Raw genomic sequence first — 12,408 nt, 5'->3', positions numbered from 1 at the left:
TCCGCACCCAAAATTAGCTCCAGCAAAAGTTGGGCAGGAAGGTGCCCCTTCACCCCTGCTCATGTCACAGAGGGACCCAGAGCCATGCAGTGCGGTGGGCACAGACCCCCAGGGATGCCGAGGACAGGCAGGCACAAGCCTGGACCCTGCCACCATTCCTGGCTCATGCAGCACACTGGAATTCAGTCCTCAGCGCTGCGCGCTTCAGCGCAAACCACGTCTCTGGGCTCCAAAGTATGCCGAGTATGAAGCCAGTATACAGAGCACAAGTAGGACAGATGATCTGACAGCCCTTTCCTTCATGAGGCTGTCTGCTCTGCCACCACCTCCCTGGAGCCCGGAGCACAGCCAGCCCCACCGCGCACAGCTGCACAGGCGATGAGGCTGCCTCTGCCTGTGATCTCCCACAGCATAGCCCACAGGCTCGCAGCAGCACCAGGCAGCATCAAGGCCATGACTTCAAAGGTCTGCTCCTGAAAAAAGGGCACAGAGCCGAGGCTTTTATTAGAAAAGAAGATATATTACATTTCAGTACTTTGGAAATCAAGCTTTATTCAAGAGTGATTGTGAGTCTTAGAGCAGTCCTTAAAGGCTTCAGGCCAGCTTGTGCAGGGAGACTTCAGCAGGTGAAGATCGTGAGATTGGGTTAGCTCAGGGGGTCCTGGCTCGTAGTCTCCAGGTAATCCTGTATGCTTCTAGCAAGAGATTCACTGTGTGGGAACATCGTCTGCTTCAGACACGAAACCAGGTACAAAGGGAAGGGTCTGAAAGAGAAGGCAGCGTTGCTGCAGCAAGGACTGCAGCATTCCCTTGCCATGCTCTGACGAGGAAGTTCGCTCCCTGTGCGCTGTGCAGAGCCCCCCAGCTCTGCCCCTAGCCTCTGCGCTCCCATTTGGCACATGCACTCTTTTGGGCTCTGGGGAGTCCCCGCAGAGCCACAGCCCATGGTTTCTCCCACAGCAATGTGTCTGAGAAACTTCCCCCTGCATCTGAGCTGTGGTGGGTGCAGGCTAGCAGGAGCTGCGCTAAACCATCCACGCAGTTTTAAACAGGCTGTGCTGCTGGAGCTCTCACGTGGCCAGTTGAGATCCCCCCCCTTCCTCCTACACACCTTCTCTGCCCTTCCTGCTGCCCATCCTCCCCAGGGGGGCTGTGGGACGACTTCTGCCAGAGAGCAGCCGCCTCCTGCTTTCGGTTCAGTTTCCACAAGGTCTGCACCAGGTAAGAGGCAGCAGTTGGGTCACCTGCAAGACACAAAGGGGAATTTCAGCCCTTAGCAGAGGAGGAGCAGGTCCTGAGCACTGCTGTGGTTTGCAGGGTGTTGCAAAAGAAGCTTAGAAGCCAGAGGAGGGATGTGAGCATGAGGAGAGGTGTCATAATGGGGAGGAGACCATCCTGGTTGCATCACTGGCTCTAATTAACTCTGGGGCTGGCAGCCAAGGCAGATGGCATTAGCCCTGCAGCACAGCCAGCCACACCTCTGTTTGGACACAGGTTAGGGTTTTCCTTGCAGGCAGGTCTGCACCCTGAAAGGTGTGGAGCCTCAGTTAGGACTGGGACCGGCAGGTTTGGTAGATCCTGGTGAAGCTCACAGCCCTGCAGCATGTCAGCACAGCTGGAACACTAAACAGGGCAGGTCACCCCTGGGAGCAGCACTAACCATGCCTCAGCTGTGCTTAGAACATGTACAGCTCCCCATTCTGCTCCCCTCTCCCCAACAGGCCTCTGCACTTGGCCTGTAGACTGCTAGGCATGGATGTGCTGCTTCCTAGGATAAAGCCAGACTCCAGCTCCTCTGTTTTGGGAAAGCAGACCCTGTCTGGGAGAAAGCTGGCTGTGCCAAGCTAGGGTTTGGGCAGGAAGAAGAGAGATTTCCAAGCAGGGCAGGGTTATGATACACTCCTCTGACAACAGTTTTGGTCTGCTTCTCCAGGGCAGTGAGCTGACCAGGCCCCAGAGAAGCATCTCAAGTATGTAATATCACTAGTAGCCTTACTGTAGTCCCTGACATACAGGTAAGTGTGGTCTAAAGCATAAGGCCTTTCTGCTGAAGGCAGCAAAGCAGCCTAGGACAAATTACTGGAAAATCGCTTCTGTTCCTCACCAGAATGACCCTCTTACCTGGTGAGATCTGCAAGCCGTGCTGGAAATCCAACAAGGCTTCCTTGTGCCTCCCCAGCTCCAGGAACTGCATACCTCGCCCAGTGAGAGAGAGAAACCTGATCTTCTGGAGCACCTCCACTTCTGGCAGGGGATCCTCTGGCACAGAAAGACACACACACCTGGAGACAGCATTCTCCAGACATTCCCTCCCTTGTTCCAGCAGGCTGAGCCAGGTTAGCAGTCAGGACAGGCAATTTACTTGGGCTGCTCATCTTCCAGCTCCACAAACCACCAGTGGCAGAGCTCAGCCTCTCCGCCAGGCCAGAAGAGGCCAGGAGGTGGCTGGGGGCACGTGAAGACGGCCCTTACATTGGTACATTACATAGCTGTGGTGAACAGTGACCTGGGCAGCAGCCTGGCCTTTGGCTGCCCACCTACACAGCTGGTACAGATCCCTTCTCTGAAATCTGGATTGGAGAAGCTTCCCAGTTCACAGCCCATTTAACTGTAACCTAGAAGGCTGGGAAGGAGGCAGAGCCGAGGTCAAACCCTGCTCCAATCAACCCAGTCTCTTCAGAGGCTCCAGTGTGCCACTGAGCTCAGCACACATGGGACAAGTGCCTCCTGCCACAGGTGACACTGGGCCTGGCACCTTGCTCCTGCCAAGCTCATGGATCCCAACCCAGCCAAGCCCCACACAGCTCCCAGCTGTGCAGCGTCCTACCTGCTGGTTCCACACCAAACCCACAAAGCTGGACTCGACAGAGATCGCCAAGGCACCTGTGGGTGGGAGGACAAAGGAGCTTCATGGTACCACTACTGGGCTGAGAAGCCAGCTGCAAGTTGTCAGGCCAGCGCCTGCACCCTGCCAGCTGTTGCTGCCTGCTGGGGAGGCCTCTTCTCCCAGTGACGCTGTCACCTGCTGAATTGCGTTATTGCCTCCTTGCTCTTGCCCATTTTGGCCCACGCCCAGCCCTGGTGCAGGTATCCAGCTGCTCTCCAGGCAAGGCAGCAGAGACTCTCCTTCTTCTGGGACAGGAGGCCACCTGTCAGCCCTGCCCCTGGCGATGGGCACTCTGGTTCCTCCACTTGAAACACCCGTAGGATGAGGCGAGTTGTCCGGCTGATGACCTCCTCACACACAGTTATGGCGTCCTCATGCCTCCCAGCCTGCTCCAAGGCAGATGCTGCTTCCAGGAACACCACGGGGATCCTGGGCAGAGCTGAGCTACTATTTAAGGGCACCTGGTGAACAAAAGTGATATCAGTGCTCAGATACAGAACTGCAGAGCACCCAGCCAAGCAGAATGACTCCACACTTACTGGGAACCGGGAGCTGCTGCCCAGCAAAGCTCATACCCACTCCCACAGACACTGGAGCCTGTCAGAGGAGGCAGACACTGAAGTATAATCAAGGCAGCAGATCCCTATTCTTGAAGTGAAGGACATCCAAAGCCAGGCCGACAGCTGCTCCCCACAGGGAAGGGGAAGCTGTTTCTCCACCACTTGGTCTCTGGTGTGAATCCAAGGGCACCCATGCCACAGGTCAGAGGTGCCAGCCCCCACCTCCTGTCCTTCACATCTCAAACTAGACACTGAAACTTAAGAGTCCAGGGGTGACACCTGGGCCCAGGCCTTTGCACGGGGATCCAAACCTCATCTACCAAGTCACCAAGGGAGCTCTCCACCAGGACACCTACCTGCTGCTGCAGCCCCTCCTGAAGCAGAGCCAAAAAATCCAGGTAATGTTCCACTGCATCAGCCACCCTGCAACAGGGACAGGACATGTGGTGGAAGGAGCAGAGGGACCCCAAGAAGTTCCAGCAGCCAGGCAGAACCTGGATCACCAGCCTATAGACTCTGCCTGCAACACACTCGCTCTGATCATGATACCCTTGCTTTGAGCAGACCTACAACAGCAGCTGAACTGCACGATTTCCAGGAGCACAGAGAAAATGGCAAAGCCCAAACAAGCAGCATGTTGCAAGCAGACCAGAGGCACTGTTACCTCCCTTCCTGGAGACACCGCTGTGCCAGCAGGTACTTCACTTCAGAGGGATGGCGATGGCAAAGGAGAGAAGCTAGTATTGGTGTGTGGACCAGAAGCTCTATTCTGATTAGGAAATATGGACTACAGGAAGCAGCTGCTGGAGGGTTTTTTTCCAGAGCCTGTGAAACAGGAACAGAAAATATGGTCAACACAACGCAGGCCAAGTCCCAAGCAGCTGCAACCACTGGCCATTTCCGGCACCTGGAGATGCGCCAAGACAAGGCACTGCACTTCATAAGCACAGCTATGCTGTTCTCACTTGCTACAGCACAGCCACTTCCAGGAAAAGCAACCGGGACCACACAGGGACAGGCAGACTTTTGATCTCCACCCACCATCAGGAGATTTGCAAGATCACCCAGATCACTTGAGGTTTTTATTTCAGTGTTCTCCGAGCTGCCTGGAGTGCCATCTCCAATTGCAGCCACAGACCTAGTTAGACCAGATTTCAGGCCATTTGTAACTACAGACCCCTCTCCACAGCTGAGTTTGTCTTACAGATTTCAAACAGCTGACAAGCTAACCTGGTGTCTACCACTGTGACCTGCTCATCCCAGGCAGGCTAAGGTTGCTATGGCTAATGCACACCCCCTCACAGCCACAATCTGCCCTTTAAAGGCCTCTTTACTGTTAGATACTTTATTGAAAGACTGATAGCTTCTGACCTGAGAGCATAACCTCTTCTCCCAAGCCACCAAAAACATGAACTCAGACCCAAAGGTCTTGCCACATCCAACTGCCAGGTGCTGAGCAGGAATTCTAGATCTTTATGGGCTCCTTCCTGCCCACTGCTTGAAGGCACCACCATGGCTGGATTGCTATGGTCTATTCTGGGGAGCCCTCCAGGGTCAAACAGCCCCTCAGAAGGCAGGAGCCTGCTTAAAGCTTTGTGCAGGCTCTTATGGGCAAAAATAACCCAGTACAGGAAGCAGACAAACCTCATAGAGCAGAGCCAGGGCCTGCAGCTCCACGTCGGTCTCCCCCAGCTCATGGTACACTTCTGCCGCGTGGGACAGGGCGGGAAGGCACTGGAAGTCTACCTGGAGGGCCCGTTTCAGGTGCTGAAGGGCTGTTTGAGGCTTGCCCTAGTTAGATGGGAAAAGGTATATGTTGCAAGGGCATCTTGCTGACTTCTTTACTGTTTGGTGGGATCCAGATCCCTGCTCTGCTTCCCCAGTGATCCCCACTAAGCAAGGGCAGCGCTTTAGCCAAAGGCAGCGCTCCTCAGGCTGCTTTAGAGCTTCTCTGCAGCAACCATTTGCACTCAGCCAAAATCCCTCCCTGGATTTTGCAGCTGTCCAAGGAGGCTGGGGCCACAAGGGCAACTTCTTCTCAAGACTTTACCTTTCTGCAGCACCCTAGGACCACACAGAGGCAGTGTAAGACATCAGCCTGAGCCTCCCCACCCTGCTCTAGGCTGTGTTTCCCCCCTCCCCGCTGACAGCCGTTACCATTCGTTGAGCACAGCAGCCGAGACAGGTATAGATCTGGGCCAGGACTCTCTTGGAGCAGAATCCTCCTGCAGCCTCCTGAAGGAGGGAGAGGGCAGTGGTGAAGTTCCCAGCCTCCAGCTCCTGCAGCCCTAGGACAGACCCAAAATCTCAGCTCTGTGGCTCCCCTTCCCACCCTTCCCCAAGCAAGCATACATGCCCTTTTCTTCCCAATGTCATAGGTACCCATCCAATCCCTTTCACACCCAGCAATGCAGAGCAGGACGGTGCCAAGCTGCCATCTTTGGTTTGATGGTGTTGCAAGAGAACAAGTCACGCTATGGAAACGTCCACCAGAAATAACAGCAATTTCCAAACCCAGATACCAAAATGCCTGCCTTGGCCCAGAACAAGGACAGAGGTAGGTGCTGGGAAGGTCCACCTGCACATTCATCCACAGTGGTGATGGTGCAGATGGGGAAACACACACAGACTCTCAGAAAGACTTTTTCCATCACCTTTAGGCTATTTCCCAGCAGGACGCTTTAGGATATTAATACACGAATATTTATTATGAATGGTATTTGCTTTTTCAGGCTTCTGTTTGAGGCTGCTCTCACATGCCTACTTCACATTCACATCTGCCACCTCCCTGCTGGAAGTACTATTGCCACCCTAAAGGTTTTTGAAAGGTCTGTGGGCAGGAGCTCCCACCCTCCCTCCTTGCAGGAAGGCCCCCGTGTCAGCCTGAGCACAGTGAGGCAGTGCTGGCTTCACCCAGCACTGCTGGGGTTGTTAGGACAGTCACCAAGGGAAAACCACGAGCTGGATAAGATCAATCACCTGTTACAAAGCTGCGTAACAGCTTTGGTGGCTCTTGCAGCTCTGTCATTTGACAGGAACAATGTGCTTGCAACAAGGCAGGTGCCAGAAGACAGAAAGAAGAAAGGAAAATCCTCATAAGTCCCCTGCCAGCCTTCCACTTCATACAAAATCACTGCAGAGCCCAGACACCCACCTAAAGCCACAGGCAGGCAGAGGAACCCTGTGACAGTGAAGAAAGGCTTAGCTGAGGAAAAAGCAGAGAAGCTCTTTGAATACTAAACAGCAAAGCTGACACCCAGAAGCTCAGCCCAGACTCTCTTCCAAAGGAACAACCCAGAAAAGCCCAAGGGATGGCTTGCTTGGGGAGAGAAACCAGGATAAGGGCAGGGAGAGCGGGTCCTAGGACAGGAGCGCAGTGGGAGGCTGTCCTGGCATGAGCACCTCCTCTACACAAACCTTGCAAGAAGGCCACTGCGGTGCAGAGGATCTCTTTCAAGTGCCTGGTGCTCTGTACAAGGGGCAGGGAGGCCCCCTCAGTAGGTGCTTGCCATGCCTTAAGCAGAGAGAGGAGTTTGTTCTCGTCCTTGCTGCAGTGAGCTCTTCCTGGGTCCTGTAAACACAGAGAGCAGAGAGAGCAGGGAATGCTGAAAGGAAACAGGAAACACTGACCCCAGGGCATAAGGAAACGGAGCTCCCACCAAACACTTTGACAGTGCTCTCTATGCTGGGGAGCAATGTCCTACCACCCCCTCACTTCAACTACAATCCCCTCACCACAGTGATTCCTGCCTAGCCCAGGGCAGCACCTCCCCACCTCAGAGCCAGATGCACCTCGAGGGGCTCCTGGCAAGACAGATCCAAGTGCTGTTGGAGGGCATTTGAAAAACTGTGATGCCTCACCAGCCTCACAACCAGCACAGAAGGTTCCTCTGCATCGCACTGCTTGCAGAGGCTGCAAGTCTACCTGCAGCCCCCTTCCAGCCTGCCCAAATCTCCTGTCTCCCACCTTGAGGTCCAGGGCCTGGACAGGCAGGAGATATCCTGGGACTCATTAACACACTCAGGGCCACAAGGCTATGCTGGGATGCCAGAGAGAGGGTTACTTACACTGTCTGGGCAGCACTGATGGGTTCAGGTTTCCAAATGTCACAGCAATGTTTTAAAGAGTAGGGTTTATGACAAACACAGTATTTATGTCAGTTCTGCCTCCTTTACCAAACCTGTAGGTATTTATATCTGCACATACTCCATACTCCGGTGCAGGTATCTGTGAGCTCTGCAGCATCCGCCTGTGCCCAGTTACCTCAGTGTTGCTCAGGAGCCTGAAGAGGCCAGCAACGCTTCCCAGGCGGCTGGCTGCCAGCCACCATGCTGCTTGCAGGGCCCTCAGATGTTGCAGAGGTGCCTGCAGCTCCTTCACGGATACCTCCTGCAGCACTTTCTGCCACAGCTCCTCAGTGCTAAGGTCCTGGCCACAGGCCCCACAAGCCTCCAGAACTGAAAAAACAAAACAAAAAAACCATGAGACAACAAGTTGGTGCCCTCTAACAGACGCCCTCCCAGGAGGGAGATTGAAAGTCTCAGGCAAGCACGAGCTCCTTGTAATAAGGGATGGAAGGGGGTTACAGTGCTGTCCCAGCCTCAGTAGCCTGGAAACCAAGCTCTCAGACAGTGGAGTTAACAGCAGCATGCTCAGGAGACAACATGCAGTTCAGAGCTACTACTCCAGCTCTGCCAGTCCTCCTGAGGCCATCTGCCCCTGGGCAAGCATGTGCCAACACTGCAGATCCCTCTCTGACCTGCAGCCTGTTTTGGTGTGTTTTCTTTGAAGCCAGCACACCATAATTACAGAAAACACCAGTTTTCTACTGTCATTGAAACTTTACTAGAGACTTGGCACCTCACGCCTCAAAAACTCTCATTTTCCTTAAAACCTCTGGCCCATCCCTGCAAGGAGCAGCAGGTAGGCAGCCAGGCAGCTGCACATTGTCCCTGGCCACAAGCTACCCCATGTCCTGCGCTTCCCACAAAGCCAGGCTTCCCTGCTCACAGACACCCCCACCCCCAGCACACCTCCCAAGAGGAGAGAATGCTACCATCGACCCAAGGAGCCTTGTACAGAGAATGACCTCCTTACCCCTGAGGAGCCCCTGGCGTATTCCTTCTGCTTCTCCTTTGATGGCAGACTCAGAAGCTCCCACAGTAAAAAGCAGGGAGTTGCAGAGGACGGTAAGCTCCAGAGGCAGGGTGGGGAGGGCAGCCGGCAGCCCTGTGATCACAACCAACCAAACAAGAAATTGAGCTGGCTAGGAAAAAACCAGCAACTATCCATGCTAAGGTGTCATGACCCACCTCTGTGACAAGAGAAGTGCCCTGGCAAGTAATTTCTTTTGTTGTTGTGGTGAGGTTTAATAGCCTGGGGACTGCAGTATGAAGAGAGACAGCAGGTGTCACCTCTCCAGGTGCTTTGGACATCCATTCCCCAGCTATGCAGGTGCTGCAGTCCTCCAGGACTGAGATTTTTCAGCTCTCCCAAAAGAGCATCAATAGCCTACCCTCTTCCAACACACATCCATCCTTTTGCACAGAAGTCCCACACTGCATCTCTCTTCCTCTCCCTTGCATCAGGCTTCCTTTATACCACAATTGTGGCAGAGAGCCCCTTCTCCAGTTTCCTAGGACAAAGGTTGTCTCTCTTTTTCCAGAAACCCCACAGCTCTGCCCATATAGCCCAGCAAGATTAGCTAGAGGTTGGGGCTGGGTCATAATCCCTTTGGAAGCCCAGTTCAGTTTAGGGCAGCGGGGAACATTTCACCCTCCTCCGTTCCAAAGTTTGCTTCCAGCACTGTGCTACCAGAGCTGCAGCCAGGTAAACACCAGTGCTCAGGAAATGGTGCTTCTGTGCCCACCTGCTTTGGGTCCAAGACAGCAGTGGGACAGAGGGTGATGGCAAAGTTGACTAAAAACTCCCAAATTCTTGAACTGTGATTTAGTGCTTAATCATATGTGCACAGAGTTTAGGTCAAGCTGACCTTGTAGAGTCGTCAAGAATGACGAATAAAGGGACTTCTAATCAAGGGAGTCAGCTTTGGGAGAGACAAAACAAAGAACATCCTATCTTCATGACGCAAATCACACATGCTTAGACTAAGTTTGTGTTACATTCTGATTAGTCAGCTGTTACGGTTTTTAGCCTTGCCCTAGAAATCAACTAGCCTTACAGTGATACTAAAAGTCACACCCTCTAAGGCAGGGGTCCTCAAACTGTTTAAACAGGGGGCTGGCACGCGGATGAAGTGGCAGGCAGTCATCTGCGGCTGCTTGGTTTCCCCCCCAAGCCCCAGCGGGGGGGGGGGGGGGGGGGGGGGGGGGGGCGGATTGAGGACCCTGGGGGGTCCGTATCCGGCCCGCGGGCCGTAGTTTGAGGACCCCTGCTCTAAGGGAAAGATCTAGGCCCACCAAGAGACCCTTTCTCAGGGAGCATGTGTAGTAGTAAGGCAAGTTAGGTAATGGCTATGCAAGTGTGTAGCAAATCATCATTCTGGACCCACCCTCCGGGCAGGGAAAGCGCGATAGGATTTCGCAGCGATATTTGTAACTTTGATTGCCCTACGCTGTTTGCTAGCACCCAGACTTGCGCAACTCTGTAAGAACAACTCACACCCGTCCCAGCATGTAAGACTGGCTTGTCGGCACACTGGGAACGGACCGGTATTTTAGAGACGACAGCAAGGCCCGGGGCAGGGCGGCCTCTGGCGACGGCGCCGCCACTCACCCCGCATCCTCCGGAGCAGCTGCCCGAAGCCAGCCCGCTGCTGCCGCACCTCCTGCGCCGCCGTTTCGCCGTGCCCCGCGCTCCACGCCGCCTACAAAGGAGACATTCACCCGCCGGCCTGACCACCGGGCCCCGACACCTCTCCCCCACCCCGCGCCGCGGCCGACGGGCAGGCCGCGGCCTAACGCCAGGCGGCAGCGTTCCCGCGGATACCGCCAGCGGAGGCGGCGCGGCCCCGCAGAGGCAGCCCCGGGGCCGAGGGAGGGGAGATGGGCCGCACCCGCCAGCGCTCGGCCCGGGCCCGGTTCTCGGCGGCCCAGGCCCGCAGGCAGCCCTGCTCCGGGGACAGCCCGCGCCGCCGCTTCATGGCGCCCGCCGCCCGCCCCGCCGTCCCTCCCGCCTGCCCGCCGATTGGCCGGCGCCCGCCGCCGCGATTGGCCGGCAGGACGGAGCGGATACGGCGGTCGCCAAGGCAACAACCAAGCGTGGAGAGGGCGTGGCCAGCCGCTGTCCCGCCAAAAAGGTGGCGGCCGAGCAGGGCCAAACTTCGGCGATAGGCGAAGCCGCCGGCTGCCGTGGGGGGTAACCCGGTCCGCGTCTGGGCGGGTGTCTCGCCTGCCCGCGGCCCGCACCGAGGGTGCGAAGGAGGAAACGACCACCGTCCACTTTGGATCTCACTGTTTTATTTGCAGATATCTCTTTTGCAGCCACCCGGAGCCCCGCGCTACCCTGACAGCAAATATACCCTGTCCCAGGATTCATTAATTAGTAATTTCATAACGAAGTGACCCCTCCCAGGCTGCCTCCGACGCACCGGGCACGGCGCAGCCCCCGTCGCGCCAGGTCAGCCACAGCCCAGCCCTGCAAGCGGAGGTGCCAAGGGCCACCGTGGCAGCCCAGGAACGTAGCTGTTGGGTGAATGAGTGCTGCCAACTTCCCTGTTTGGGGGTTGTCTTTTTTTAAGGAAAAAAGGCTCTACTTCCTAGCAGAGACTCCAGCATCACTCCCACCTTCCAGGTATAGCTGTTGAATGGGAACAAAAGCGTTAACAGGCAGAGATGTAGAGACACCCAGGGAAGTGTAGCACCAGACTGCAATGCAGAGCTCCCAAATTGCTTTCCCAAACTGGGTCCATCCCCAATATTTGTTTTTTTCCCAAACAGGGTATTGAGGCACAGAGAGGTTTATAACAAAAAATAAAACAATCTCACTCCCAGCCAAGTGGCGAGCCAAGTTAGAGCTCAGAGAAGACAGCAGTGCTCCACAGCCCAGCTCCCGCACCTCGGCACTGCTGCTTCCCAAGGGGAAGACGAGACGTGTGCACTGAGAATGTGACTGTGCTGTGCCATAAATAACCGGCCTGAAGCATTGAGGGAAGAACAGAGACAGGACAGAGAACTGTGTGTGGGAATGGAGACAGACCAAGCCGTGCTCTCCCTGAAGCAATGCCATCCCTCAGGATGGCTGTGCGGGCAATGCCAGCCACATGGATCAGAGCGGGCAGATGCTCTGGAACAGCCACAACCTTTCGCAGTGGTGGTGGCTTTCAGTCGCCGTTTTCCAGGTGGCACAAACAAGACAATTCCACCCCTGCCCCATGCCAAGGCCACGGCACACATTGCCCCACCACTGGTCTGAGCTAGGTGTTTCCCAGCAGAGCTCTCCCCTGGCCAGAGGGACAGGGCACTGGGCAGAAGCCCTGCCAAGGAGCACACACACCGTGCTTGCAAAAGCCCAAGTGCAGCAGGTTTGTGGAGTGCAGCATGGACACCACCCTGCTGAGCATGACACATCCCCTGTCACACTCAGCCAAAGGTCACTGGGACCAGAAACAAACTGCTTGGAATAACTGCCCCAGGAGAGACAAGTAGGCTCCAGTGACAACCTCAGTAGGGGAATGTAGGGCAGAGCCTGCTCACCAGCATGCCAGGTTTCCCAAAGAGCCTTGGTTTGGACCAGCAGGCACCTTCCTCTGTGTGGATAACTGGCTAGCTGAAAAGGGTCACATAGTCCAGCTGGCTGGACAAAAATGCACATTGCTCTCAGCTTATGTGAAGTAAAGCAAAAATACACTGTCTTTGGCTGTTCTTGTTACACAATATCAGGAAGATCGCGGTGGGAAAAGAATGTTGCAGGTGGGAACAGATAACTACAGAAGAGAAACTAGGGGCGGGCTTGGTATTTGGGCAACTAACCAATAATGAGCTTAACTTTTGTAATATGTA

The 12,408-nt window shown here is 55.1% G+C and overlaps 1 protein-coding gene across 2 annotated transcripts; it reads right to left on the bottom strand.

The window, feature by feature from the left end:
- Positions 1–532: 532 nt before the first annotated feature.
- On the bottom strand, positions 533–10,590 carry FANCG (FA complementation group G). Of its 2 annotated transcripts, XM_056324652.1 has the most exons (14): positions 10,464–10,589; positions 10,184–10,274; positions 8,546–8,677; positions 7,712–7,905; positions 6,865–7,018; positions 5,605–5,735; positions 5,092–5,238; positions 4,112–4,272; positions 3,804–3,870; positions 3,023–3,348; positions 2,828–2,883; positions 2,122–2,259; positions 1,112–1,244; positions 533–764 (listed from the first exon to the last, which is right to left on the bottom strand). In XM_056324652.1, the coding sequence occupies exons 1-14, from the start codon at positions 10,548–10,550 to the stop codon at positions 647–649; spliced, it is 1,935 nt and encodes a 644-aa protein (XP_056180627.1). In that variant the 5' UTR covers positions 10,551–10,589; the 3' UTR covers positions 533–646. The 2 variants fall into 2 exon arrangements, with proteins under 2 accessions (XP_056180627.1, XP_056180628.1); XM_056324653.1 differs by lacking the exon at positions 533–764 and having other exon boundaries at positions 1,107–1,244; positions 2,122–2,257; positions 10,464–10,590.
- Between the last annotated feature and the right edge of the window lie 1,818 nt (positions 10,591–12,408).

This window comes from Falco biarmicus, chromosome Z, assembly GCF_023638135.1.
Source record: "Falco biarmicus isolate bFalBia1 chromosome Z, bFalBia1.pri, whole genome shotgun sequence".
Lineage (NCBI taxonomy): Eukaryota > Metazoa > Chordata > Aves > Falconiformes > Falconidae > Falco > Falco biarmicus.
The sequence above is the reverse complement of the archived record's forward strand: the minus strand, read 5'-3'. Positions and strand labels throughout refer to the sequence as shown.

Excerpts from the sequence above, each read along its gene's own strand:
- FANCG (XM_056324652.1), bottom strand. The coding sequence starts at position 10,550 with ATGAAGCGGCGGCGCGGGCTGTCCCCGGAGCAGGGCTGCCTGCGGGCC. Across the intron at positions 7,019-7,711 it reads GGCTCCTGAGCAACACTGAG|GACCCAGGAAGAGCTCACTG; the intron begins GTAACTGGGCAC and ends CTGTGTTTACAG. Across the intron at positions 2,260-2,827 it reads GTTTGGTGTGGAACCAGCAG|AGGATCCCCTGCCAGAAGTG; the intron begins GTAGGACGCTGC and ends TTTCTGTGCCAG.